We start from the raw sequence: 27958 nt of genomic DNA on the forward strand, positions 1-27958 counted from the left end.
GCGGTTTAAAGTTCAATGCAAGGTCTTCCAACCTTGACCTGGGACCATGACTACCAAAGTCTGGCTGCAAGGCAAGGCAGATAACATTTTAAGTTTTAAATAACTTGCACTCTGGCTATTTTCAATTCTTAATACTGCTACACCACTCACCGAATTCAGTGTATTGTACGCAACTAACTGCACCTGAATTTCTTCAGCGATTGCTAGCAACTTCTGCATTGCAACCTATTTTATTTGAAGCACGAAAGATTTCTTTTCAGCAATGTGTCAGGTTGGAAGGAAAAGTGAACAGGGATTCTAACCTAAGGTAAACTCAAATGTTTGCATTTGAAATACTGGGCTTATTTAACGCAGCCAGCAAGCATGTTATAGTTCACTCCGTGTTCTGCCTCGGCTACCATTAGGCCGTGTGCTTCTGGCTGCCTATGTGTGCCATAAAGTCCTGTTGTCAACTCGAGACTCCAAATTGAACTCCCTTTGCTCCTACGAATGACTGCTGGGTGTCAAGACCAGCCCTGTCTGCCTCAAATATGGGTGGGGGTTTGCTCTTCCAATGATACACCTTGAAAGGTGACAATAACTTAACAGTGAGCTGCTACACACATCCCATTGCAAGTGTGGTACAGCCTTGGCCAGAAGTCTGCCAGAAATGCATGCAATGGCCTTGATCCAAGTTGTGCCTATCTGGCACTACAATACAGCTGAGAATAATTTGGTGAGAGATTAAATGATGCAGATGTTTCATTCAAAACACTAGACAAGCAGTCTTTCATTAGCACAATACTTCCGGTTTCCCCTTCCCATATGCAACAAACCTCTTGGGTCTTGCTTTTCACTGTCTGCTTCCAAAGTGTTAGAAAAGCAACAGCAAAGTTTTCACCCCAGATTTAATTTGCACAAAGTTAGTGGTGTTCTGGTTCTGTATTTGATGCCTCATGCTCCTAGGTGAGTTTTCATTGCGAGCTGATATAGGAATTGGCTTTATTACACTTTTGAGCACTTTGCAATGCTTGTGAGACAGAAAAACATGACTTAATCTATACAATGCACGCAGGCTCCTATTCTGCTGCACGATGTGCTGCTTCTCAGACACAGCACTGGGAATCCAGCAGTGAAACGCCACCATCAAGTTTGGGATGGCCGCATCAAAAGTTGATGGGCTTGCCACAATAAGCAGCAAGGTTTGCTTCCCGAAATGCTTCAGAAACGGTCTGGAAGAGGAAAGAAAGTGTGATGAGGCAGAACTCCAGCACATCGGAAATCAGGCTTCCCAAGCATGACTGATTGGCTTCCTCCAAATTCATCTACAAGTTGCTCAGGTGAAACCATGACACTAAGAGATTTACGTGATTTGAAGGCAAAAGCGAGCAATTATCAAAGACCTCTTGACGCAACTTACTGTGTCCGACAGGCAGTCTGACTACAATTAAGGCAGCAGCTTCCCCACACTAAGAGCTCTCACCCACATGTCATATTTCCCCGTCGCGGGGCATGCACCAGGCTCACTTGCACCAGGGCATGCACCAGGCACAGAGTACCGGATTCACGCAGTGGTTAGAGTACTTGGCTCCTGCTCTGGCAACCGAGGCTCAAAAAATATGTTTTTGTTCATTTATCTTCCCCTTACAGCGGCAGCAATTTCGGTACCATTCGTGCTGACGGATGATAATGACAACTGGCCATTTTTCACATCTGATAGGACACCTTGTGGGATCCCGATTTAGTGTGTGCCCTGGGAACGTGCTGTCAGGCGGCCAGCTAGGTCACCTTGCAAGAGCCCCACAACCTAAGGCTTTCGCCTTCAAGAGGCTGCTCTGGTCAGACCACTACCCTTGAAGCTGGCTAGTACTGCAAACGCTAGTGCACTGACAAACACATCGAGTCTCAGGAAAGCTTTAAACTATCACTGATAAATCCACATGCAAACCTTACAACCTGAGCAACAGTCGTAACATGCACAAATTACTGCTTAGACTCCGGCCGATGCAAATTTTCTGCACCTCAATGCCTTCATTGGAGTCTGACAATTTTCCTACTGTGCCGTGGCACATGACCTCAATATGGTTTGGGTGTTTGCACTCATCCCCTGAAGGAGGCAGATTACTAAGAGATCACCAGTTTGTCAAAAGACTGTTCTCTTGCTATAATAAGGCAGCGTGTTGTAAGACAGCTGGCACCACATATTGCGGCTAGCTGTATGATGCGACATGCCCGCAAAATCTATTTCCAGAACCAAAAGCAGCAGCTACGTAGCATGGACCGTCCCTAGTGCTACAAAAGGAAGCAAAAGTGCTACTCACCGGATGTGCGTGGCAGACCCTCGCAACATCCTCTGCCGATGCTCCATACTCCATCGCCAGGGCTGCCTCATTGATGATCTCACCTGCACACTGTCAGCATGGCGAAGGAAAAAGGGCACGCCCTGAAATAAGGTTCGGCTGCATGGTCCTAGACGAATGACAAGAACTTCTCAGTACAGCGTACCCCTTTCAGTGATGACCTATGGTGCAGAAACTTGGGGGCTTGCCCAGCGACTTGAAATGAAAACTTAGCTGAGCCAAAATGGGAAATGGAAAGACAGATGATGGGAGTGCCGCTTGCATCTAGGAAACGAGCATCCTGGGTTAGGGAGTGAACTGAGGCAAGCGATATCTTAGCTCCAATCAAGAGGAAGCTGTGCAGTTGGCCTGGACATGTCATGCAGAGAGCCAAGAACTACTGGACCACAAGGGTGACGAAGAAGCCACCAAGGGATGGGGCTAAAAGCACGGGAAGACCGATGACCTGATGGAGGGATGCGGTAAAAAAATGTGCCAGGGAATGGATAGGAGCAACTGGAAGTCGATGGTGAAGGTCTTCTGCCTGGGGTGGACGTGGAATAGGAGGATTATGATGATGACCTAAAATGCATCTTGGCAGGATTCGTACAGGCTTCGAAAGCAGAAGTTTTCCAGGACTTTAAGGACCACAAAATACTTTCAAGAACCCAATTTAATGTTTCATCTGGCATTATTTATAACTTCCTCAACACAATGCAAAAGTTGTCTGTTGCACAATAACTAAGAACATAAGCCACCGGCACCAGGTACTCTTTAAAGCAGCTACTTCCTGCTGTCTCTATGGTGCTGTGGCTTCTTACGTAGACTCTCCTATTGACCACGTATCAAATGTTTTTCCACATGGTTTGCATTCCACTCGGTTCACCTCGTTGGACTTTGTACAAGTCCTTGCTCAGCCACGGCCACTCAAAGGTGCACTTCAGTGCACAAACTTCAGTTAGTCCACATCCACTATCTTCTGCATAAAATCAAACCAGTGTGTCGAACCGAAAAAAATACCGGTTCGGTTACGGTTCTGGTTCAGGCGAAATCATTTCGTTCCGGTTCAGTTCCAGTTCGACAAAATCACGCACCGAACCGGTTCGCGAACTGGTTCGCGAACTAGTTCGATGAGTTCAGTTATTACTGAAATCAGAAAAAACATTTAGTATACTCGGGAACAAGTTAAGAACGGCACCAGCTCATGTACGGTATCACTCCGCCTAAGCAACGGACCCGGATGTCAACGAGCGCGTGCGTTTTGAAAGGAGACTGCCACGAATGCGTGATATTGTCTGCCTTTTCTCACGTAGTTAGTTTGCCGTCGCTGCAGTAGTTTATAAGCATATTAGGTCCAACAAGATACAAAAACGGCTCGTGCCATGTTCAAAATATTCCCAGTAACGCGCTACTTGTGCTGCGCGGAGTGACATCCGGCTGCGGTGATGAGGCACAGCGGCAACTTCGGTGCCGTTCTTAAGTTGTAACCGAGTATAGTTTAACACGACAGTCAAATCAAAATACAAACAAAAATTCAAAATACTGCTGTCCCCCAAGCGCAGTGGCGCAATTGCAAAGTGAACTTTAAACAATTACGAGATATTGGAAAAACAGGTGAAGTGGCGACGATTTACCACCTACTTTCTCGCCCAGAGTTTATGTTGTCCTAGCGACTATTCATAAAGCCACCGCCAAGAGATATGACGGCGGGATATATTTTCTGCCCTTTCCTTTTTTGTTGAAACAGCAATCGTTGCTATCACCCATCACGCTAACCTTGAAGCCTTAAATTTAGGCCTGCGTACTGGCACGTTCAAATACCAGCACTTAATACCAATGGCGCACATTTTTTATATTTCCAACAAAACAGAAAAATCCTGCAACAGCACATAAATACTACCAAGGAATTAGATTATTTGGTCACCCTGAATAATTTGTTAGCTGTCACCTTATCGAATGTGTTAGCCACACTTTTGTTAACGCTTTAGTTAAAGCTTTCGTTAACGCTCAGATACTGCGTTATTGCTCTGACCACTGCAATTCCTTTTGCAATAGCTATACCGGATGTGTGCATTGCTTTCAGTATGTCATCGTACCGCCTGACCCCCGGCCATCGTTCCGTGTGCTACATTGCGGAATCTTATAACAGATTATGCTGTTACAAAATGAAAGGGAAATTTGACGCGCGGAGCATGAGATGGGACTTTTTTGGGTAGACACTCTTAACCCTTTGAGGGTCGAATGTTTTTGAAAAAAACTTTCCCTGGTGGTCAAATTAGTTTATTGCGGATTTCGAATGTACAAAATGTCTAAAGTCAGGATTAAATTGTAAAAAATTATCAGGAACAGTATTTTGGGGTCAGCATCACTTAGAACTGAAAAATGTTCAATAGTATTTCAGAGTGTGGTATTCCTTGAAACACGGGTCTACGCACAGTGCCTTATCGCAGTCTGCACGCATAAAGCGCATGTCCGAAAATGAGCTGTCTTCTTCCGAACAAAGACTGTCTTCCGATTCAGACTCGGTGAAAGGAGCAAACTCAGAGTCAGAAGAGTCATCGCGGTTGGTGTCATCAGAGCGGGCAGTTCGTTGGGCCATATCGCCGCTTTGCCGTGCATCTGAAGAACTCGAAGGCAACCCAGTAAACGAGGAGAGCGAGAATAACTCATGCGCACCGGTGATAAACAAGATAATAGCAGCGCCAATATAGATAGAAATCAACTTCCGCCGCCCCCGCAACGAAGTCTCCGATTAGGTTGCATCAGTTCCAAGCAAGGAGGGCAAGAATACCTAGTGAGCGTGGGTAATAAACAAGATAAGAGCAGCGCCAATATAAATCGAAATCAACTTCCGCCGCCCCTGATAGCGAGTGCCGATCAAGTTTCGCGCGCCTCCGATGCGATCACGTGGCGAAACTGAAACAACGAAACGCCTTGACATGTACAGACGCCGTAACGCGCCGAAGCCAGAGAGTTCTGTTTTTCACCGCAAGAAGGTAGCACAATCAAATTTCAAACACTTCTTGTAAGTCCCAGGAGGTGGCAGCACCTCCCAGGGAGCATGCATCGCTAATATGGCGCGAAATTTCAAACAGATGCTCGAAATCGTACCCGTACGGCAAAGACCTTGCGGGACGGAAAACCGCCGCAGTACACGTACGGCAAAAACCCTCAAAGGGTTAAATTCGTCCACAGCAGTACTCCCCTCCAGAACGAGTAGCAGTAGAAGTAATGTAGCGAGTTGGGCAGTCAGTACAAGTGCACCTTCGAAAAAAAGCAGATCTGAAAGAGACAAAACTGCAGAACAAGCAGAAAAGATGGATGATTGCTGGAAGAATGGGGCAGTGTGAGGTACCAGCCTGCCTTTCTGCACGTGTCACCTCCTTTATTACTGTTTCTGCTTCCAAGGAATTCAGTGCGCACCTTAACAGTTTTCCCTGACATATCTGTTGTTATTTGTATCTGTAAAAAACAGAACTTGTCAACTGTACTGTCCTCAAAAACTGACCACGGCACTCACTTCCTTCGCACTGATGACACGTTTGGTTGTGAAAGGCAGGGCAAAGAAAAGTATAAAGCAACTTATTCGGTTTTACTTACTTTTTGCATAATATTTAAAAAAAATGTGATTCGCCTTTTCTTTTTTGTTGTTTTTTCGTGCAAACACATTTTTTTTTAAAACTGGCCCATTTGATGCCTTGTGCTATATCTCTGCTCCGAGGCGCAGCTTATGTTGCAGGCCGGCAGACTTATTTTAACCAGCTGGTGATATTAAACGTGGATCAAAATTTCGATACACGGACGTTATCGATTTCCATCTAGTACTTCAAAAAACGGTCGTGGGGAAGGAGATCGAGGCCACTTGTGGTCAGCAGCAAAAGGCTTAGCCACTGAGCAGCTCCTGCAGTCACACTTGTCAAGTATTAACAATTTCCAGATGTCGGACCTTTAAACAAATTATGAAATGCAAAAAGTTTGGACACATCGAGTGCGTACGTTCGCTGTTGCGCAGTGGAGCCCTCCTGCAGCCTGATTGCTCCAATAAAGTCGCAGCTAGGGAAGGGAAAAGTCGTTTTATATCCCCTGCAAGCTGCCGAGAATGACATTTCGTTTGTTCAGCTCGCACTACGCTCGCGCTTCCAGCAGCAGCAGACCATTGCTACATTGGTGCTCATTCATTTCCCCTGTTATTACGTAGAGCGTGATAGTGTTCATTTGTCTGGAGGGAAAGTGTGCGAGCGGGTATGACGTTGATGGTACGTGAAATATAAAAAGGCATGAATTGCATTCACTGTGCGATATCAACAACGGAGGGCCAAACCGTTTCGGCATGTACCGGTGACCGTTATTTCTTTTTTCAGTTGAGTTCCGGTTCGGGTTCAGCGTGCTCAAAAAATAACGGTTCGGGTTCGGGTTCAGTTCCAGAAAAAATAACGGTTCAGTTCGGGTTTCCGGTTCAGTTCCGGTTCCGGTTCGACACTCTGAATCAAACGTAAAAGGAGCATGAGGCGCACCAAACATGCAACGAGCGAGCATCCACAGGCTACGATGGAAGAAAGATGCTAGATGGCAGAACCCGGATTCCTTTGGAATGTACCATGACATGGACTGGATTGCGAAGTTCCTGCTCCCAATGCTGCCTTATGCTTCAATAAATTCACTGCATGTGTGTTAATTTTGCATACTACACTGAAACTTGATTGTTACATTTTTTGTGCATTAGTTAACCCTTTCAGCCCTGGAATATGTATGTCGAGCGGATATTATTTTCTGCATATCTTGCAGTTTTGAACCTCAGAAGCATACAAATAGAAAATTATTACACTGATAGTGCAAGTATTTAATAATTTACTGACATGACAATTAATTTGGTCATCAGGTAATTAAAAACTATTTCGCATAAAAACAATTTCTTTTCTTTCTGCCTTAAAAGCTACGACAAACTGAGCCAGCAAGCCAGCAAAAAAAAAAAAAAGAAGCTGGTAGTGCAAGTATTTACAGATTTGTAGACATTTTGATGAACTGGGATTTCACTTTCCTTACCCGCCCCACCGTCATGCCCTGCGTCCACCGCAGCTTCTTTGTTTTCATATCATCCAGCCCCGCAAAAGCGCAATGAAGGCAATGTCTATTGCAAGAGGCATCTTGAAGAACGCTCGCCCAGAAATCTAGCAGTTCTAGTTTTGTTCTTAAGGCGCTAGAGGATATCTTGTGTGGTGCTGTCAAATGATGACAACAGGGCCAACAGGGTGAAAACTTAAAATCAACGACGAACAGTTTAAATTCTCGTGAAAAGACATAGCCACTGATTATCGTCGTGACAATTAAGGGTTTTCAAGGACAGCTAAAAAATTCCTGGCCATTCAAAGCCTTGAAAACAACACTTTGAAGAAAATGAGTGTCTTCACGGTTTTCAAGGACCTGGGTGAACACTGCTTAGTCACATTTAAAATGCCTAACCAGTGATGCTACGGGGTTATAGTCCCTGGAAATTTGGCTAGCCTGCCATCTGAGGCCTTTAGCGGGGTCCTTTTGGTGATGAAAGCCTTGGGCAGACAGCCGACTGCTGCGCCCTTTTAGTATACTGGCCCTCCAAAAACTAAATTGTTGGTTTGGTTCTGAAATCATTATTTCTTTGCATCCTTATTCGGGTGTCAATAATTTATCTAGGAATTTCTAAACTGTGAACAGCTGTTGACGCATCTGATCGTCTGCTCACCACAGAGTGCAGATGACCACAGCTAAAAGCACTGTGCAAGCAAACGACGCTAATTTTTCCCTTTTAACTGCTAGAGAAATAATTCGGGCCAGAAAAAATAAGCAATAAAATATTTTACAATAAGGACTTATTAGAACAGAAATTTGATTCTTAAAGATGCTTCACTGGCAAACGCGGCGAGTGTGCTTCCTGGTGCACTGAGACGGTGCCGCAGCCGACCGGCGTGCTGCTTTTCCCGCGCTTTCTCCACTGCGGCGACACACGATTGTAATGCACAACTGGCCTGGACGGCAGACTAGCTGGATTTTCAGGGGCCATAGTGGTGGGCCACTGGCAAAAGGACTTCTTACCCATCCAATCATGTGGCAGCCCAGTATCCGGTCCGTCTGTTTGTCTGCCAGGATCTTTACCACGCCATCCGTCTCGTTGTTTGTCTTGGCACGGCTGTTGGCTGCCAGGGGAAACTTGCCCACCTTGTACTCGACGCCCTGCATCATTTGTCACATCAGCAAGTGCGACTCGCAGCAAATGAGCCATTGCTGCCTTGCAGAAGCCACCCGCACTTGTAAGTAATTTGTGTATGGTGCATGTCCTGACCACCTGCTCGCTGACGGCCACATGATGTGATTATTAAGGATTTGGGACACTCTAGGGCTCCCACATGGCTCGAGTTTAATGTGCCCGCTGTGCTAAAGCACCACACCTCTGTCAGTGCAATGAGAAGTAGACATGGTTAAAGGGGCCATGAAGACAAAATGCAACTTTGTTCAGTTTGAAAGCCTTTGGCAACCCACTCAGCTCCATTGGAGCCACAAAAGACGTTTCCTTAGCCAAAAAATGCAAGAAATATTGGAAAGCTTTACAATTTCACACTGCACGACACCAGCAGTGACATTTTAGAGGGAGCACTAAAAACAGTGTGTCAACTGCACGTTAGCATTAAAGTGGTGCGATAAAATGAAACTAGAGGCCCCACTACAAATATAGTCACGTTTTGTGGCAGTGGCTCCCCTCGTCGGTGTCAATAAAAAAATATCCGAGTCAGATCATAGTGACAAAATGGCTGAGAAGTCGCTACTGCTTTATACGTTTCCTTAATATCTAGAGTGTTAGTTCAAATTTTGCAGCAAGCCACACCTTTACTTTATAGCTGAGCAAAAAAAAAGTGGAAAAAAAAAAAAAAAATTGAGGGTTGACCACAAGGAAGTGCTGTGAATTTAAGCACAGGCTATGTTGTTATTGGTTGAAGTTACTGGCTCATGGGTCCATTGATTGAAACTTCGATTGATTATAATTGCTCAGATTAAATTTGATCAGCTGCTTCATCAAGCCCTGACCAAAAGCTTCTGGAAGCATGTGAACTTGATTGACTGATTGCAGGGTTTAACGTGCCGACGCAACGCTGGCGAAGAGGCGCGCCGTAGTGGAGGGCTCCCAATTAATTTTGACCACCTGGGGATCTATAACGTGCGCCGAAATCTCGTACACACGGGCGTTTTTGCTGCCTCCATCAGAAAAGCGGCCGCCGCGGTTGAGAATCGAACCCGCGACCTCGTGCTCAGCACCTCAATGCGCCTTTGCCACTGAGCCACCGCAGTGGGTTTAAGCATGTGCACTTCATGTACAGTCACGATCAATTTGAAGGTGACTGCGGCAGCATCAATCAGTGGGACTTTCAAGCTGCCTTCTTCCCTTCATAGTCTCTTGCATGATACAACCAAGATACAACCCTCAACAAGCTGCTGTTGCTGGTTTCTTCACTACTTGAGACATCACCTTCAAATTGATTTCGACTTTACGTATGAAGTCATCAGAAAAGGAAGGTTCAGAGACCATAAGAGTGGTGATATCAAAACATTTCTCGCTCACAATGTAGCTCAACAGCTAATGTGGATGTTGTTGGGATAATTGAAGAGTAGAGTCAAGAACCCACTCACACACACACACACGTCTCTTGGCTGCAATGGGGCAGAGAAACTCCCTGACACTGGCCATGTTCAAGCGAGCCACACATCAGCTTGAGTCAATCCTACACAAGTGCAGCAATCCCGGCACTGACAGCCGACGCTGTGTGAATGACGCCCGCACCCGCACCTGGGATTTCAGGTCCTCTTCGGTCTTTCCGATGAAACCCACCTCCGGGTGGGTGTAGATGACCGAGGGGACACAGTTGTAGTCAATGTGCACGGGGCCGCCCATGATGCCCTCGACACAGACAATGCCTGCACGTGCATGCAGGGAACCCAGCTCAACACCCGACATCCGTAGGCAGAAAGAAGGCCCTCCACAAAACGAGGGGGAAAGACACCTCACCTTCATCCTCAGCCTTGTGAGCGAGCATTGGGCCGGGCACACAGTCCCCGATTGCGTAAATGCTTCAAGAAATGAAAATCACAAGAAAACAGGCCAGTGAATCAGCACTCTACCAATTCACTAAAAAGTAATTTTTTATTAAAAGCTACTGAGGTTTTTAAAAAAATATCGAAGGAAAACAACTCTTGAGGAGGATTTCGTATAAACTTGAAAATTTTATGGGAAATCCTCAGAACCTTCAGAAGTACCATGAAGACAACATAAAATTTTGTTATTAGGAATACTGGGCAGCTCACACCTCATGTCAATCTTGTTTCGTCAATCTTCAATCTCCGTCTGTTTAGGCTGTCAATCTCTGTCCTCCTCCCTATACAGCCCACTTGAGGTAAACATTGAAGTCGCAAATGGTGGGAAATTGCAGGTTGTCTTCATGGTCCCTTAACTCTTTCGTTACGGCGGAAAAACGGCCGATTTTATGTGCTTCCACAAAACGTTTTTTTTTCTCTTGAGCTACTGGACACACGTAATCTTGCTATGCATGAAATTATAGCTTATAGATTGCTCTTCCAAACACAAAGCATCAGTTTTGTTAAAAGTACAATTACTTACAGTTTATTTGTCAAGTAATCAGAAAAAAGCCCCCAAGAAAAGTATACTAAAAACACAAATCGGCACTTTTACCGAGACTAAAATTATTTCAGGTATTTTAAGATATACAAATTGTTCCTACGTTCCTTGGCTATGATTCAATATATAAATCAACAGTCTACACCAAGTTTTGGATTTTTGAGGGCCTGTCAACCTAGCGCAACTGACGGCTGTGCCACGCCGCGAGGGCACTCAAGGGTGAGTGAGTCTATGTAAAATGTGCATCCAAGTACCGTACTTACCTGATTCCAACGCGCACTTTTTTTCCGGAAAAATAGGTTGAAAAATCACATGCGCGTTAGAATCGGATACGAAACCGAAACCGAAACAGCGAAAATTTCGTCCCACCCATCACCATCGCCATGTCAAGATGGCGCTGAAGCTTTTAGCAACAATTTTTCGCACGCAGGAAGCATAGGCGCCTAGGCTTTTCCATCGGAGTTCATACAAATAGTCAGATCGTTCCACTTGCGCGCTTGATAACAGCAATGGCAGCAGCGGCTCTCACGTGTTCAAAACGAGCGGTCGGCTGAAGCGTGCGCCTCTGGAGAAGCTCGCGGGATGGGCGTGTGAGGCGTGGGCCACGATCCCATCGACCATGGTTGAACGTTCGTTCAGAAGTGTGGCATCGCGAACGTGCTTGACGGCACCGAGGACGAGATCTTGTGGTCAGCGGAGAGCGACGAGGAGTGAGATGAGTGAGATTACTTCGGGAAATAAATCACCCGTTTCTATCGCATTTGTTTTTCTTGCTCACACAGTTCCATGCGCGTTACAATCGGAGGTGCAAGTTTTTTCGGTTTTTTTGTCAGGAAAATTGGGTGCGCGTTAGAATCAGGTAATTACGGTATACTCTTTTGTGACCTCGCACAAAATCCTTATCATTTCGGTGGTAAAAAACAAGAAAAAAAAATCGAGCGCTCTCGATAAGCATCGCACCTGAACCCTGCAGCGCTAATCTGACACGAGCGCAAGGTTATCTTGAAGGCGATAGCGCGATACTGCGCGGTGCATTTGGCAAAATATCCCGCCCGTACGTTCTCGAGACCCTAAACACAAAATCGAAACCGCAGTCGTCAGATAAGAAGCACGTTTTCTTTAAAAATACAGCGCGGAGTCACAACGAAATTACCTGCCAGCGCTTGTTGAAGTTCGAGGCACCTGAACCGGAGCTTCGTCTTCCTAACTGAAATCTGAAGATCCCACATCATTGCTTGATCCCTCACTGCTGCTGGAATCAGAAAAATCGACAGCAGGAGCAGCCGAAGTGCTTGCTACAGCAGTCCGACTGTGCGGAGCGCGGCGCGAACCGAACGCCATTTTTCCTCCTCCTCCCCTCCCCCTTCGGTTCAAATTACTCTTGCTACGCCGCCACCACACGAGACACATAAACAAACGAAACCGAAATTGAAAGAGACGTTGCCAATGAACACACCAGATGGCTATAGTTGTCTGTGGAGCGCGGGTTTCAGATTTTGCGGGAGATTTAAAATCATCGGACGCCGGCTTCCGATCGCCTATGGCGCCGTCGTGAAAGAGTTAAAGGGACACTAAAGGCTGAATGAAATTTTGTTTTGACTGAAAGGTCATACGTTTCGTAGCACTCTCAGATTTTGTTCAACAAGCAACGATGCGTTATTTCCTGAGAAATCTGCAAAGAAAGCAGGCATTTCTCTATCCCGCTTCCCTTTCATTTCTTCGTGACGTACACACTGCGTCACAAAATAGGAGCGAGGCGCCGGTGCGGTCTGGCAACAGTAGCTCTTCAGTCCCCAAGCCATGGCTGACCACCAAGAACGTTTCTTTCACTTTTATTATTTGTCACCGACCAAACGAGAAATGCTTTTCCCCGCTGCAGTGGCCATTGCGCCCGCCTACACCGGACACCCGGGCCGCAAATGAAGCAGCGACAAGCGCCGTTTCAAATATCGCGCAAGCGCAACTGCCCGGCTAGGCATCGCTCAAGCAGCAGCCGTCATTCCAGCTCGTCTGGCGATCACGTCCATCGCATATTCTCTTCTCTCACGCGACATGCCAACCCGGCGTGAAATACACACTCACTTCCCACAGCAGCTGCCTCGAGTAGTCTTCGTGGCCGAATGGCCAAACTTCGGAGCGATGGATCTGCCGCGCCCAAACATAACACGTTTATATGCGCACGATGTACGGATTTTTTACCAACGGTGCCTTGCAGCAAGCGGAAGAACACAAATTCGGATCAGTCGGATAACCCCCTGCAGTAAGTACCCTGACCTTTTACAGGCGATAAGGTTCGAACCGGGTGCGGGCACACCTTACCGACAGAAACATCTGTGCGTGGAGAATGGATTAGGAGCTCAGGCGGGTCGGGTCGCTTACACACCTGCACTGCATCTTGTCTCTTTGCCGCTTCTAGCCGGAGATATTGCTGGCAGAAACTTGAGCGATCACCATGGTAGGTTATTCACTTTGCTAATTGCGCACCAATGCTTTTTTAAAAGCGAAACTGAAGGCACGATGGCTGTCGAATGTGAGGGAAGCAGCCTGTCTCGCAGTGTACAAAATCTGTTGTCTGCATTTTTTAAATCACGTCAGCTCACGGAAAGCTTTCACTTGAATTTACTTCACGTGCTCAATCACTTCAAAACTGCTTACCTTAGAAAAAACATTTATAGATGCTCCGCCAATGAGCTCTTGCCGTGCACAAATATTGTGACGTCACAAACCGTAGTACCCGAAAGCGTGCAGGGTGTTGGCACCCCTTTTCACGTTTACGGCATTTTCTGCCTTATTAAACGACTGCGAGTTGTGAGAATGGTGAACTTTGACGGACTCCCAGCACCTTAATCTATCGATACTGGCCCACTTGTTTCCACCCTTTAGTGTCCCTTTAAGTGAGCATGATTCAGTCTCAAGCGAAGTTGCTCCCGTGCTCAAGTGGCTGGCCTTCTGGCTATCTCAGCTATTAGAACGACACAACATACCAGCTGAGATAATCAGGAGGTCCGTTACCCTAGCTGGTATGTGCTGTTGTAGAGAGGACCAGGGTTTGAGACATTTATCATGAACCTCTCTTCATACATTTATTATATGTACAAAAGAAACAAGGTTGGCTTCTGTGCAGCCTTTGACATCACTCAGGTGGACATTATTATCTCTATGGTTTTACTCAATGAGACCGAATTTAAAGATAATCCCATAACGAAAACAGCATTTTCTTCATTTTTAATTTTTGGGTTGCCAAGTTGGAGGTGCAGCCCTTACAGCAGGGCAGCCTCTACACAGGTATATATGGAAATCATACATTTGGTCTGTGCCGCAGTGTTCAGGAAAGACAAAACAATCTTGTTTGGATTGAGTACGATGGCAGCAGAGGGAACGTTGTGGCCGCTAGACAGATGTAGTGCCCTGCCAGATTTCTTTAAGAGCAGCTGCTTACTTGGGGATGTTTGTCTGGAAGCGGGAGTTGACGGTGATGCGACCCCGCTGGTCCTTCTGGATGCCCATCTCCTCCAGGCCAAGGTTCTCCGTGTACGGCCGCCGCCCAACGCACACCAAGAGGACGTCACACTCCAGCTGAGGGAATCGAGGCAATGACGTTTAGCTGCAGCACCACGGTGCAAAGGGTGGTCCCAAGGGTTTTTGCGGAGAAGTCGAAATTCGGGTTTGACACGCCAAGCCTATGCCCGGACTATGGGGGTGAAGGGCTACGAATTAATCCACACCAACTAGAGATCTTTAGCACGTGTTGAACCCTCGCACAGGTGGGTGTTTAGGTCTCCAGCCACCATCAAAAAGAAATAAGAAATAATAATAATAATAAATAAATAACGAAAAGAAACAGGCCCCCTGTGGCAGGAAATTAAACATTGTGCTCAGCAGCACATTGGGGCAGCATGGTGGTTTTACTTGTATTTTTAGGATTCCCAATTGCAAGCTTCCTTTCGAAAGGAAGGCTCAGGACATGCACAGCACACAAGGGTGGTGGTTAGGCACAAATTGTATGGGGTGTGCTTTGCTGTTACAACTCCTGTTGTAGCACTGTCCTAGTGACCAAATCTGGAGAACTTAGTTTTAGGGCACATGTACCAGAATGCAAGTTACGCCGATTTTCTTGGCCCACACTCCTCCTATACAAGTCCGTCATTATGGAGCCGTGTCAAGGCATGAGCCTCAGAAAAACAGAGGGAGAAGGCTTTTGCCAATACCTATTTCGCATATAAAATCCACAAACTTTCATGCGATACTTCCAGAATTATGTGTGACAGCATTCCACACAGCATATAGAGATTTTGAAGTTTTTGCCCACTAGGTTAGTGATTGCTACACAATGAGTGCTGTAGGTGTCTCGAGAAGCGAGCAGTGGGAAAAAAACAGATGGGAAAGAGGAGGTTCATTGCGTGGCAAATTATCGAGGCACCCACCTTACTATAGGGCAGGCCATTTGTCACATGTTTGGCTTGCACACACTTAATGCATGTCTGTCGCTTCGGCACCATTTTGACTAGAATACAGTGAAGAGAGGAAAAGAAGGAGGGGAGGGGGGGGGGGGGGGGGGGGGGGGGGCAGGCCTTTGCACCCTTCTGAGCGCTATGACTACACAATGGCACAGGCTTCACATGGGAACTTGGCAGAAGAGAAATGGAAGTCCCTTGGTATGGAAGCACTGGTTTTGCCGCGCTTCTCACACTAACCAGCAATGCAATGGGACGTGGGCTCTCGGATGGACAAGGGAATTTCACCCCTCTCCTCATTCATGCGCACTGAGAAATATAAAGTTCCCTACGATGAAGAGCAACATTTCCCTCGTGCTGACATCACAACTGAGCTTCACAAAGTGCGCCACCAGATTTGTCTCCTCCTTGCCAGGGGACAGGATGACAAATGTGCGATCCCAATGACACCCCCCCTGTCCTGCTTAGTAACGGTCACAAGGGAGGGAAAAAGGGTGCTCACGTCCTCCTTCTTGGCGGGGTCCTTGACGTCCTCCAGGCTGACCTTGATGGTGCTGCCCGAGCGGGTGGCCCCCGTCACCTTGGTGGCCAGCTTGAACTTGAGGCCCTGCTTGGTGAGGATGCGCTGGAAGTTCTTGGAGATCTCCATGTCGATGCCCATGCCCCCGATGTGGCCCAGGAACTCGACGGCCGTCACCTGGGCACCCAGCCGGCTCCACACCGAGCCCTGAAGAGAGAGCGCAGGGCAGGGAGGAGGAGAGGAGTGCACTTCAACGCGACTGCACGGGCTCAGGGAACAATTGTTGAACACTGGCTGTGGCTCCACTGTGTTGAGGTTACAATGCCTTCGGTGAAGGGAAAGAACTCTATCTACGCCTTTTTACAGATATAGCATGACTGATCGCCACCATCGTCGTTCGTTTTCCTCTTCCACCAGCTCCTATGCTCACACTTTCCCCCTCATGGGAATAAAGTTTCAACAACCGTCATGACATTACAAGGGAGTGGCTCTTGCACTCAGTGATGTCAAACGTTGTGTCATTCAAAACGGAGGCTGCCCCACAACTCAAAATGTGGTGAGGCAGTTACAACTGTAGGCTTCACTTGCTCTTTCTTCTCCCTGTGCAATATAAAGATGTCTGAAACTGCCAGTTTGGCAAAGGGCAGTTTACTTTTTGTGAGGTGTAATTTAGAGTTTATTTAGAATTAAAAAGAAAGGGATGCCTCAGCTCGGAAAGTAAATCTTTCATTGATGCTACGAATCTAAATCAGTTTTCATTCAAACAAGGCTGTACGCCGCACACAATTTCAGGTCTACACATGCTGTAATACACAACTAAATGCATGTTACTTGAAATATCCAAATCCCCGCTGGTCCCTAAGGGACCAGCTATGCAACGTAAAGCTGACTGAGACATGATTGCCACAGTAACGCACCAATTCGAGCCCAATGACCCCTGCACCGATCACAATCATCTTTTCCGGCACTTTCTTGAGACTCAGGGCACCTGTGGAGCTGACGATGGTGTCTTCATCAACCTGAAACCGCAAGCAAATAATGCTCACAAAACAACTTTCATGTCACCAAAAAACATTTTTAAAAAATGCTCCATCCATAATAATGCATGCCAGGATGGTCAGTATTAGCCTGAAATAGCAAATACTCAAACCAACCTTTCATAAACAAATACAAAACTAATAAACAATTACCAGTCAGTGTTCACATTCAATACCACAACTACTATTACTGATGAACACAAGGCAAACTAATTTACACAGCTGTGCAGTAACTTGACAGTCAAATCTGCTGAACTTTAAACACTACTAGCGAGAACAAAATGTCAGATGTAACAATGCGCGTACAACCACAACACCATCAGCTCTGGATCTTGTTTAATTATAAACTGAGGAACCTATTTCAGTGCTACCATGTTCTGTTCTTGCTTACCATGACTGAGTCTGACTAGACAACCAAACTTAAAAGCAAAAAAAAAATAATAATAATAAGAAGAAGAAAGCCGTTCCACTCAATGTGAAAGCTGTCGGATGTGCAGAGCAGTGATTCGCCATAATGGGTTGTAGCGCCGTTATCCGCTCACTGCTACCACCCATCCCTCTCTTCATCACCTTGTCTCACTCCTCTCTGGATGAATGGAACGGAGGCTTGTCCAATGCAATTCAAATTTCCCGCCTTCGCAGTGCTCGCGCGCCCCCTGCCTGAAACTGCACCAGCGGGCGTTGTGTTCTTTTGTGCTTGCTTTTCCTCCCACACATGCCAGCGTTGCACTGCCACATTTTTTCACTTCCTATCGTCAAAACCAACCCAACGGGTATTCCTAACTAAATGAACGCGGGAGCTGCCGGTTAATTGCGTCTATTTTGCCTCAAATGTAACTGCAGTTTTCTTTCAACTAAACAATGGTGAGATGTATGACAAGTGCCAACGGTTCACGAGTTTCAAGCGGTTTAGCTATGCAATCCGATTGGCTTTCGAAGTCTCTGTGGCACGCCACTACAACGGGACTCCGCTAGACGGTACGTCGTGGGACTCTACTAGGGTCCAGCAACCGAGCTACTACGACAAGGCGAGCCCTTAAAGAGCTCTGCACTTAAAAAAAAAAAAAATTTTCACAGTATCTGTCTTCCATTTTTCGGAACTGCTACCTAGTGGGGTGACTTGGTTGAAGACACTGGCCAATACTTTGTAATGCCTGGTACAAGTTAATGCAAGCCTTGTGTATGTCTAAATGGTCTTAAGTATTAAGCAAATAAGTGTTAATTATGCATAAAAGTAAACAAGTTTGCTGAGCACAAATCTGCTTCGTGAGAAGTGAAGCTAAATTAAGACGTGTCTTTCGCCTTCACCACAAGGCAGTAAATATTGTAGAGTGTTTTGCCATCTGTTACACCACTAAATGCTTTCTGGTCTCAGTTTCTTCTATATAACCTGGTCAGAACAATCATCAGATACAATTACATTCTCTGACACTTTAACATTGTGACTTCGTGATTATGTAGTCAAGTTTGAAGAACTGCTTTTTGCCAGAAGATTAGAAATTAAATTTGTCATTTGCTTGTTCTGGTGATGTTCAATACTCTTAGTTCAATGAAGCTCACAGTGCCATATGCGTGAACTCAGGTTAAACACTTAACTCTTTCGTTACCGCGCCTATTCAAAATTGTTCAATTTGAATGATACTTTCGGAGCGCCTTTTCATAGCCTTCCAGCCATTGCTCGAACAAGTAAAGCTGTTTGGAGTTAGATCAAAAAATGGCCTTTTAAAATCAGTCTTGTTTTCATTTTTGCAACAAAAACGTGATTTTCAACACGTGTTTGAATCACCTGAGTGTGTAAAAGGGGCGTGGTAATCGCGCGTCACTGCTACCAACCAAGAATGTGTGCCACTCGAAATTATTCTTCATCAGCGTGTTTTTTTGTTATCAGGGCATGAATGATGAACCAGCAAACGATTTTCAATAGTCAGGTTTGCACTCTGACAGTAATAATCCCAGATTTTGGCTGAAAATGTCAAGCAGTGCCTGGTTGCAAAGCTACTTTATGATTTTAGGCAGTTTTATTGCCTTTGCGCATGTTGTTCTAAGTTGTGTAGTAGTTCTACTTACCACAGGACTATTCACGAACAGTTTACAACAGTTTCGGTTTCGTTTCTGCATCGCGAAATTCGTATTTAGCACTACTACACAGTTACCCAACTTCAAAGCTACCTGCCATGGTGCCTTGAAAGTCCGCGACTGATCCTCGAACAAAGCATGCTAGCTGCTCCTGATTTCACTGAACCCTAACCCGATTTCTGCGATAAGAACTTCAGATGCAAGTCAATAAATCACACCCAGTCGCCAGATATCCGTTTTGACAAGGACAGCGCTTCAAACCAGCTTTACACACTGCCAGCTGTTCGCCTTCCAGTTTCGTTTCCATGCGAGGGTATATCCGGGTGTCTAATGTTGCTGCTTAGTTGAACTGTCTATTCGGACGGAGTCGCCGATAAGTTCTTGTACTGTTTCATTTGAAAAATGTTAGGTGGCGCTACAATAGAAGAGGCTCGTTGTGCTGATCTTTTTTATCGCGCAACAGCTACTCGGCCAAAGTTTGCAGGGCCCGATTCTAGCGCATCCCACCTCATTCCTGCAAGCAAGGCTATAATTTCTAGTCAGAAGATGATAATAAGCTTAACTTTATGTTTTGAGAGATAACTGACCGTGAACGTCAACAAGTATCAACCACGGAGTTCCATTTTCAATTTCATGCATGTTTTTCCGCATCGCGTGCTTGTCCCAAATATTGTGCTGGCTGTAAATGCAAAGTCAGTCATTGACAAGATGTTTTTACTTTATGTGGGGGCAAACTGGTGCCTCTGATAATATGAAACCGCCAGATTTCTTCCATGGAACCACCCGAAATTGCACATTTTGAATTGGAGGTTGGGCTTCACCGCATGACACGAGCACCGCGCGTGCTAACATTTTTTTTACAGTATCTGAAAAACTGTTCCGCACATGTCAACACTTTTTCTAGGGTGTGTTTTTGAAATGTTTCCCTACAAAATGTATATTCTAATTTTTTTTCCCACTACCGGTAATTTGTTATACACAACTTCTTTTTTATCATTTTTTTCGACATTTTGACAAAAATTTTGATTGACATTTTTTTGGCAACTATGATATATGAAAACATTTTAAAAACTGGTGTTATTAGAAAGGCCAGTAAACAATCTGAATTTTTTGTTCCTGTAATTATTACCAAACCAATTTTTTTTAGCAGAAAAAAATGTTTTCTTGGGCCCCTAAAAATCGATCAATTTTCCCGCGGTAACGAAAGAGTTAAGACGTTGTTTTAGCCTATGATAATGAATGCTGGGCAGCTGTTTTAAACTTCAGCAATAATACTGCAACAAACCAGAAACAATACTGCAATCCTGTTATACAAAAACAAGTATATTTGGTGCACATACCTCAATGCCCGCAAAAGGTGTTACTTCTGATCCCGTGGCAATCATGATGTTTTTGGTCTTCACAACTTGCGACGAACCATCCTGTTTCAGTGCTGTAACTTCATTTTTGCCTGTGATCTTCCCGTGGGCCTTGATGTGTGTGACCTGAAGCACACAGACCGTTAATAAACCTCACACTTTGGGACAATGAAGCCCCAACAGGTACAGTACCACAATTTTTGCATACGCAGGAGCATGCTTTGCGCATACTTTCAGCTCCCAATGGTGTTTTAAACTTTGGGATACAATTCACATCACCACTGTAAGAGCATCGGAGGGTTGAACAAAACTGTGCCGAGGAACACCAGCAGATAGAGGAAAGGAACATTCAAGGTAACAAGGTGACTTCTTGCCTTAGATGTTCCTCGCCTACGTTCCTTGCTTTGGTTAAACCACAATTTGAATCCCAACTTTTGGTTGAAATTGCTATGGAACAGCCTTCATCTGCCTAACATGAATGCCACACTAGAATGCCATGTGTGATGATGAAGCCTGCCAAAGCATTTAAAGATGCTTCCCACATTTTAAAGCTTTAAGAAGGAACCCAGACAGTACTGACTTAACGAAAAGCCTCCGAAACGCAGCAAAAAATGAATGACAAATACTACTCAACTGGCCACGTCGGCACTAAAGGCAAAGCTGCTTAAATTGTCAGAGGACCACTTCAGTTTACCTTTAGACTAAACAATTCACCAACAAATCACTCCCTGCACCAAAAGTTTACACAGCGACTGTGGAACTTGTAAAGAATACACCACTATTGAAAGCTTACCAACAAATTTACCTACATCATGCAGGTGGCAAGAAATGACAAAGAAAACTGAAGTGCCCACCTTGTTTTGCTTGAAAAGATGCGCTATTCCACCGGTGAGGGCCTTTACCGCAGAACTCTTTTGCTCCATGAGCTTCTCCAGGTTCAAACGGACATTGTCAACTGCCCAGTGGGATGGCCAGAAAAGGAGGAGGAAAATAGAGGCACTACTGTACTGGCAAGACTGGATTTCTGTGAATACGTGCCCTAGTGATTTGTGCATAGCAGCCCGTCACCGAAACGTGATCAACATGACAGTTTTATGTCGTTGTTCTGGTTCCACTACTCATAATTACACCAAATAATTGCGCAAAAAAGGGGGTACACGGAGGAGGATGGTCACACACGACGCAAATTTCCAACTAGGTACATTTTATTGTGCCACTGTGTGAACCTTATAAACTGCACAAGGATCAACTGTGCATGCGTAAGCATAAAGAGAGATTAAATGCCCGGCGATGCAGTAGCCAAGAAAGCCAATTCCTTCTCTGTGAGCACAAGCGAGGGCGAGCTGACCCATTTATCTCCGAGTCTGGCTATTTCATTTCATTTCCTTAGAGACCCCCTGCAGGATATTACATAAGGGGTGGGCACACAAAAAAACTGAGCAGGTGATGCTGCTCATGAAGGTGAAAGTATAAGCACTGGCAGGAGTGTCGCCTGAAAGGCCATTCCAGGCAGCTGCTGTGCGAGGAAAAAATGATGCGGAGAAAGTAACGATGCGTGCACGTGGGCATGCGACTTGAAGGTGATGACCAGTGCACTGAGAGATGCATGCTGCGGGAACAAAATACGGTGGCTTGCGCGTCGAGCTGTGGAAAAACTTATGAAATAAAGAAAGGCTGGCGATACGGCGGCAAAAGGAAAGGAGCGGTAGTTCAGTTGCTGCCTTCAATGAAGATACGCTGACGTCATAGGGGAACGAACTATGGATGAACCTAGTGGCATGACTTTGAAAAGACTCAAGGGCATCTTGAAGATAGGATTGTCGCAGGCTCAAGATTGGGGAAGCATGTTCCAGTTTAGCTCTTACAAGGTGTTTGTAAGCTAATAATTTTACAGTTCTAGGTGCATTACGTAGATGACGTCGCAACAATCCTAGCGTCGTATTTGCCGGTGATATGATGTTTGTGATATGAAAACCCCATGAAAGATCGTTGCAGCATGGGACTCCCAGATATTTAAATGAATTAACTGTTTTAACTGGAATGTTACTGTTAGCATAGGGAAAAACAAGTGGAGAGTGGCGGCAGCTGAAGGATAAGGCTTTGCATTTGTGAGGATTAAGTTCCATTAGCCAATCTTCGCACCACTGCTTTACATTATTAAGATCACTTTGTAGAGCTAATTATCAGATGCATTACAAACAGTGTAGAACACAATCATCGGCAAACATTCAGGTTTTACAGGATACGTGAGTTGGGCTGAGCATCAGCAGAGAGAGGTGAGACCCAGCACACAACAAGCAGCTGAAGATACCGCATCCGGCAATCGCCCAAAAATTGGTGTAGCCCCCTACATGCACAGGATATCCCACAACCTGAAGAAGGTTGGAAAGAAGGCAAACATTAGGGTATTTTTTTCGGCGCCCAACAAGCTTGGGAAGCTGGGTAAACTGACGAACGCCAATTGCACCACCCCCGAGAGGTGCAACCAGGGGCACCGGAAGAGGTTTGTTGGTTGCGAGGGCCGGGTGGCGTGCAGACTCCCGCTTTGTTGTAAAAGCCAGTACACCGGGCAGATTGGGCGTTGCCTAAATGACTGGTTACGCGAGCACAGATACAGCATTAAATGTGGCACTGCTTGGTTCTTGGCTGTGCATTGTTTAAAATGCGGCTGTCAACCTATCTTCGACAAGTGTACGATTTTATCCCGTGGCAGGACTCAGCTTATGTGAGAAATTACGGAAGCTGAGGGGATAGCAAGACTCAAAGACAAATGTGTCAGCTCGCCCTCGCTTGTGCTCACCGAGAAGGAATTAGCTTTCTTGGGTGCCGCATCGCCGGGCGTTTAATCTCGCTTTATGCTTACGCATGTGCAGTCGATCCTTGTGAAGTTTGTAAGGTTCACACAGTGGCACACTAAAAGGTAGTTGGAAGTTTGCGTCGTGTGTGTCCGTCCTCACTTCGTCCGTGTCCCCCATTTTTCGCGCAATTATTTGGTGTACTTATGGAGTGCCAACATGCCCATAATGCTACCCTTATCAAGCTTTATGCGGTTACTTTACAGCAAATACCAATGTTGCCTCATTTACAGACCAACAGCTGAGCACTCTTGACCACAAGGCTGAACTTGCATGCTAGGAAGCTATCCCGAATAAAAGCAGGCTGACACGGCTGGTGCCTTGCCCAGCCTGGACTCCCATGACGTCATGCTACATGCAAAGAAGACAGGAGTTCCCCACCTTCGATTCCCCGGTTCTTGAAGTCGTTTGAGTGAGCCTGGTGGTAGAGGTGGGAGTTGTGTAGCAATGCCTTGGATGGTATGCAGCCCACGTTGAGGCAGGTCCCACCCAGGGTGTCATTCTTCTCTATGCAAGTTGTCTGGGCGCATGCAGCAAACGCAGAGAAGCCACGTTATCGCCTACCAACTGCAAGGCAAAGGCCAGCCACTCACCTTCAACCCTAACTGTGCAGCTTTAATTGCAGCCACATAGCCGCCAGGACCCCCGCCAATGACAACCAAGTCTTGTTCCTCTGAAGAGAGTGGGAGAGATGCATGTGGGCCTGCTCACCATCGTCCCCCTGATTACGTCCGGGGCAGGACAAAGGCCCCACCCACACACAGCCCCGGCCGTGCCTATCTTGCGATGCCCGAGCCCTTTCTATGCCTCCGAATTTCATTCTTCCACCGAGTTAATGGTTTTCCTATACTTGTAGCCCCGTCTCTTAAAAGCAAATGCCCTATTCTTGCAAACAAAGGCGGCACGACTGCAGCAAAACGGATTAGGACAATGAAAGTGAACATTTCGACAGACTTCTGTCTGGTTGGGAAGTTACTGAACTGAGATTTAATTAGGCTCCAACCAATACAAATGCAAAAAGGCAAAAAACCCGACGTTTCGAAGCTGGCTCGGCTTTTTGCCTTTTTGCATTTGTATTGGTTGGAGCCTAATTAAATCTCAGTTCGGATTAGGACAATGACTTGTGAAGGCACAGACGTGTGAAAAACAACAGCCCAGGGCAAGTCACTGTATTCTGGCCAAGCCAACAGGATTGATCAGTGCCAGAAGTGCAGGGGAGACTAAATGGCAAGTGAAAGAAGAGAGTAACAAACTAAGTCTGAAACAAATGAAGCCATGTTTGCAACCCGAAGTTCTATCATTTTTGCTCTTCCATGCACAACTATGCACACCGGGACGAGTCACAGCAAAGGGTGAAACAGATGAATGCATGCCACTGTCCCCAAACAATGACTACCTGATTGACTGTAGCTAAAGTAAGCTTAGTTCAAGGTCTCTGTCCCCTTCCAAGTTGGGGGTCGATTGCACCAAAGTAACACCTAGGCCGTGAGGATTTCCACAGTGCAAGGCCATGTATTACTTCGAACAGTATCGAGTTGCTTAAGTGGCATGCAGCTAGGAATGCGTACGAATGCATTTTAATTTCTTTGGCTCAACTAGGGAAAGGTTTGCCACAGTCGGGCTTTGCACCAGCAGCCTCACATGTAGAGGCAATATGTTCTAGCAACTATGCCATCATGATGCATTTTGGTGTTTTTGCCCTCACTCATTCAAGGACCGGAATTCCAAACGGTGCTAATGTACGGGACAGGGAAGGACAACACGTGGCGCTGACTTGTAACTGCTGGTTTATTCTGCAGCCTGAAAAATATACCGAAGATGGAGAAGGAAGGGAGGCAAGAAGGAACCACGATAGGCAATACACCCGCCGCAGTGGCTCAGTGGCTAAGGCGTTGCGCTGCTGAGCACGAGGTCGCGAGTTCGGTTCCCGGCCGCGGCCGCTGCTTTTCTGATGGAGGCAAAAAGCAAAAACGCCCGTGTGTTCGTGATTTCGGCGCACGTGAAAGACCCCCAGGTGGTCAAAATTAATACGGAGCCCTTCACTACGGCGCGCCTCATCACCTGCGTTGCATCGGCGCGTTAAACCCTACAATCAATAGGTAATATGAAATATATAAAAGACAAAAATGAAGGAACCATACACATGGCTATGAACACGCAATGAGCACTACAGATACAGCATAACTATCGAACACACAGCAAGATACACGTTGCCATGTACATGGTTCCTTCATTTTTGTATTTTGTATTTACTTTTGCCCATTGCGTTTTTATCCCCTCCCTTTCTTCTCCATTTACGGTGTATTTCACGGGTTTGGCGGCCACGATTTTGTTGGAGGCAAAAAGCGAAAACGCCTGTGTCTTCGAGATTTCAGCGTACATCAAAAATACCTAGGTGGTCAAAATTAATCCAGAGCCCTCCACTACGGCGCACGTCATCGCCTGTGTAGCGTCGGCGCGTTAGACCATAATAAATCAATCAATATTTCACGGATTGCGGAATAAACCACCAGTACCTAGTCGGCGCTGTGTGTTGCAGTTCCTTGTCCCGTTTATTAGCGCTGTTTTGAATTTCGTTAGTATGCACCAACTACCCCAAATCACCGTCGTGACCCATTCAAGGATTATATTAACGTGACAGTACGGCACAGCAGCATGACTGCAACTGCATTTGTAACACAAAAAATCAACTATTGTGTTAAATTAAGATGTAACATCTTAACACAATTGTAACACAATTTGTAACGCATTTGTAACGCACAAAAATCAACTATTTTATTAAATTAAGATGTTTAAAAGTTTATCCTATGAGCTTGCCTGAGAAAACTCGCTTATTGCGAACATCGGTTATAATAAGTACCACGTGCCCGCACTAGCTTCGTGGAAGCGTTACTACTGCTATACATACGCAGGCTATTTTTCAACAACCCAAAGTAACCATTGACTTAGGAGAACTACAGACACCTTGGATTGTACAGAAAACTGAAGTCGGCTAAAGGAACGCCGAGAAGCGTGCATGCGCGGAGCGGGCCACTTTAAGAGTGTCGCGCACTGTGTTTACCCTGCAGCGTGAGCTTACGACGAAGCGCTTCCCTGCTTACCTGCGCTACTCGAGTAGTTTCGATGATGAGACGTCTGGACGCCGGGAACCACTATGCCTGTGCACGCTGACCTCTGCAAGGTAGAAGCCTGCGTGCGAGCAGACGCACATCACCTCCAAGGTTACCGCATCGACATAAAAATACGACGGGAACTTCGTCGTTTCCTATCTGCAATGAGTGCGTGAGACAGTGTACTTGCAAGAGTACGCCATCCATTGCTCGGGCTTAGCTCGAAGCCGCACGGCCAATCATGCACTCAATATGCACTACAGAGACATTTAACCATTTGCAGCCGGTGCAGATAACGGAAGTAATGTGTACGCGCGACAAGTATGCGTACGTTAGTTACAGCGTAATAAGTTTTCTAACCTTCAATAAATACAAAAGGAGTGGCAAAAGGTTAGTGGTGCTTTCGGTCTGCTATCTTCAGGACGGCAACATCAAGAGCAAGCATGCCAAGTGCTGGTTCCGTCTTGCGCGAAAAGGAAACTAAAGACTGCCTATAATATTTTTCAACGTATGTAGTCATACTTACCCTCAGTGCTGGAATTAACCTCGGCCACAGGTTTGACTGCATGCTGTACTTTTCACGGAATTCAACACGGGAAGGGCAAACAGACGGCAAAATCGACCGAATTTAGCGACAGCGCCGCCTAAAGGCGACAAGTGACACTACACTAAAACGAATATAAGCTTAATTTTGTTACTGTCGCTTATTAAGTACACTTCTTGGGTTTGAAAATAACAAATCGCAAAATTCAATATTGAAACTAGTGGTTTGGATGAAAGGAACCTACACTTATAAAACCATAAGAACAAGCCGGAGAAAACTGTAGCACTGTAGTCGGTGAACTTAGCGCCAACTTTGAATTTCAAAATCAGCCGATTTGCAATGCAGCTGATGCAGCACTTTTGATGTTTTTTGTAATGCACTGGAAGACGACGAAGAACCACCACAGTGAGCATGGGCTCGTATAAGCTCTTGCCTTTAGGGTCATTTTTGCGTTTTCGGCGTGTTTTTTGCCATTGTGATCAGTACAAACAGCTTTCTAAAGTCACGCCCTACAGTTTCATACAAGTCTCAGCTGTCTCGGCGACATAGGACCATCCAGTAGCGGAGAATCGCCATCTGCAGACTGGGGCTACCATCCCTGTTCTGTGGGCTACCCCGCTCACAGGCCTTGCGCCACGACGGCTGGGGCCGCAGCTGGCGTGCCGGGACAGCCGGCACGCGATCAATTTCCACCGATGATGGAGCCAAAACATGACACCGCAATGGAGTACGACAAACTTAGCGGACGAACAATCCACCACCCCGAACCGTGGCAGGAAATGCTAGCCAAACGACGCCAAGTGAAGCAGCAGGCCTACTCACCGATCATGGAACCCGCACCAAGTAAGCCTTCTCGAGTTACGCTTAAAGGAGCCATGAAGACAAAATACAAGTTGGGTTTATTAGAAAGACTGCTTAGTCGCGATAACAATGATACCAATATCATCGCAATCTTCGAACAAATAACGGAGATGTTAAAGAAAACGTGTGAAGCAGTCGCGACCCCTTAGCCAATTTCCCGCAACTT

At 46.0% G+C, this 27958-nt stretch overlaps 1 protein-coding gene across 1 annotated transcript; it reads right to left on the bottom strand.

Moving 5' to 3' along the window:
- Window positions 1-964: 964 nt before the first annotated feature.
- On the bottom strand, window positions 965-27069 carry LOC144151586 (dihydrolipoyl dehydrogenase, mitochondrial). The gene is made up of 14 exons (XM_077682692.1): window positions 26914-27069; window positions 26379-26466; window positions 23871-23950; window positions 23659-23797; window positions 21277-21377; window positions 20405-20548; window positions 16869-16970; window positions 15934-16158; window positions 14417-14553; window positions 10351-10412; window positions 10132-10259; window positions 8388-8525; window positions 2301-2390; window positions 965-1211 (listed from the first exon to the last, which is right to left on the bottom strand). Exons 1-14 carry the CDS (start codon window positions 26953-26955, stop codon window positions 1146-1148), a joined length of 1542 nt encoding a protein of 513 aa, XP_077538818.1. The 5' UTR covers window positions 26956-27069; the 3' UTR covers window positions 965-1145.
- Window positions 27070-27958: the final 889 nt, after the last annotated feature.

The sequence above is a fragment of the Haemaphysalis longicornis genome, unplaced genomic scaffold (genome assembly GCF_048455015.1).
Source record: "Haemaphysalis longicornis isolate Haplotype H1 unplaced genomic scaffold, Haemaphysalis longicornis Haplotype H1 scaffold_9, whole genome shotgun sequence".
NCBI classification, from domain to species: Eukaryota; Metazoa; Arthropoda; class Arachnida; order Ixodida; family Ixodidae; genus Haemaphysalis; species Haemaphysalis longicornis.

Bases quoted from the DNA above. Each gene is read 5' to 3' on its own strand.
- LOC144151586 (XM_077682692.1), bottom strand. From the start codon at position 26,955: ATGCAGTCAAACCTGTGGCCGAGGTTAATTCCAGCACTGAGG. The intron at 21,378-23,658 runs GTGGGGAACTCC...CCCACTGGGCAG, and splicing joins CAAGAACCGGGGAATCGAAG to TTGACAATGTCCGTTTGAAC. The intron at 14,554-15,933 runs GTGAGCACCCTT...CGATTCCCTCAG, and splicing joins ACCCCGCCAAGAAGGAGGAC to CTGGAGTGTGACGTCCTCTT.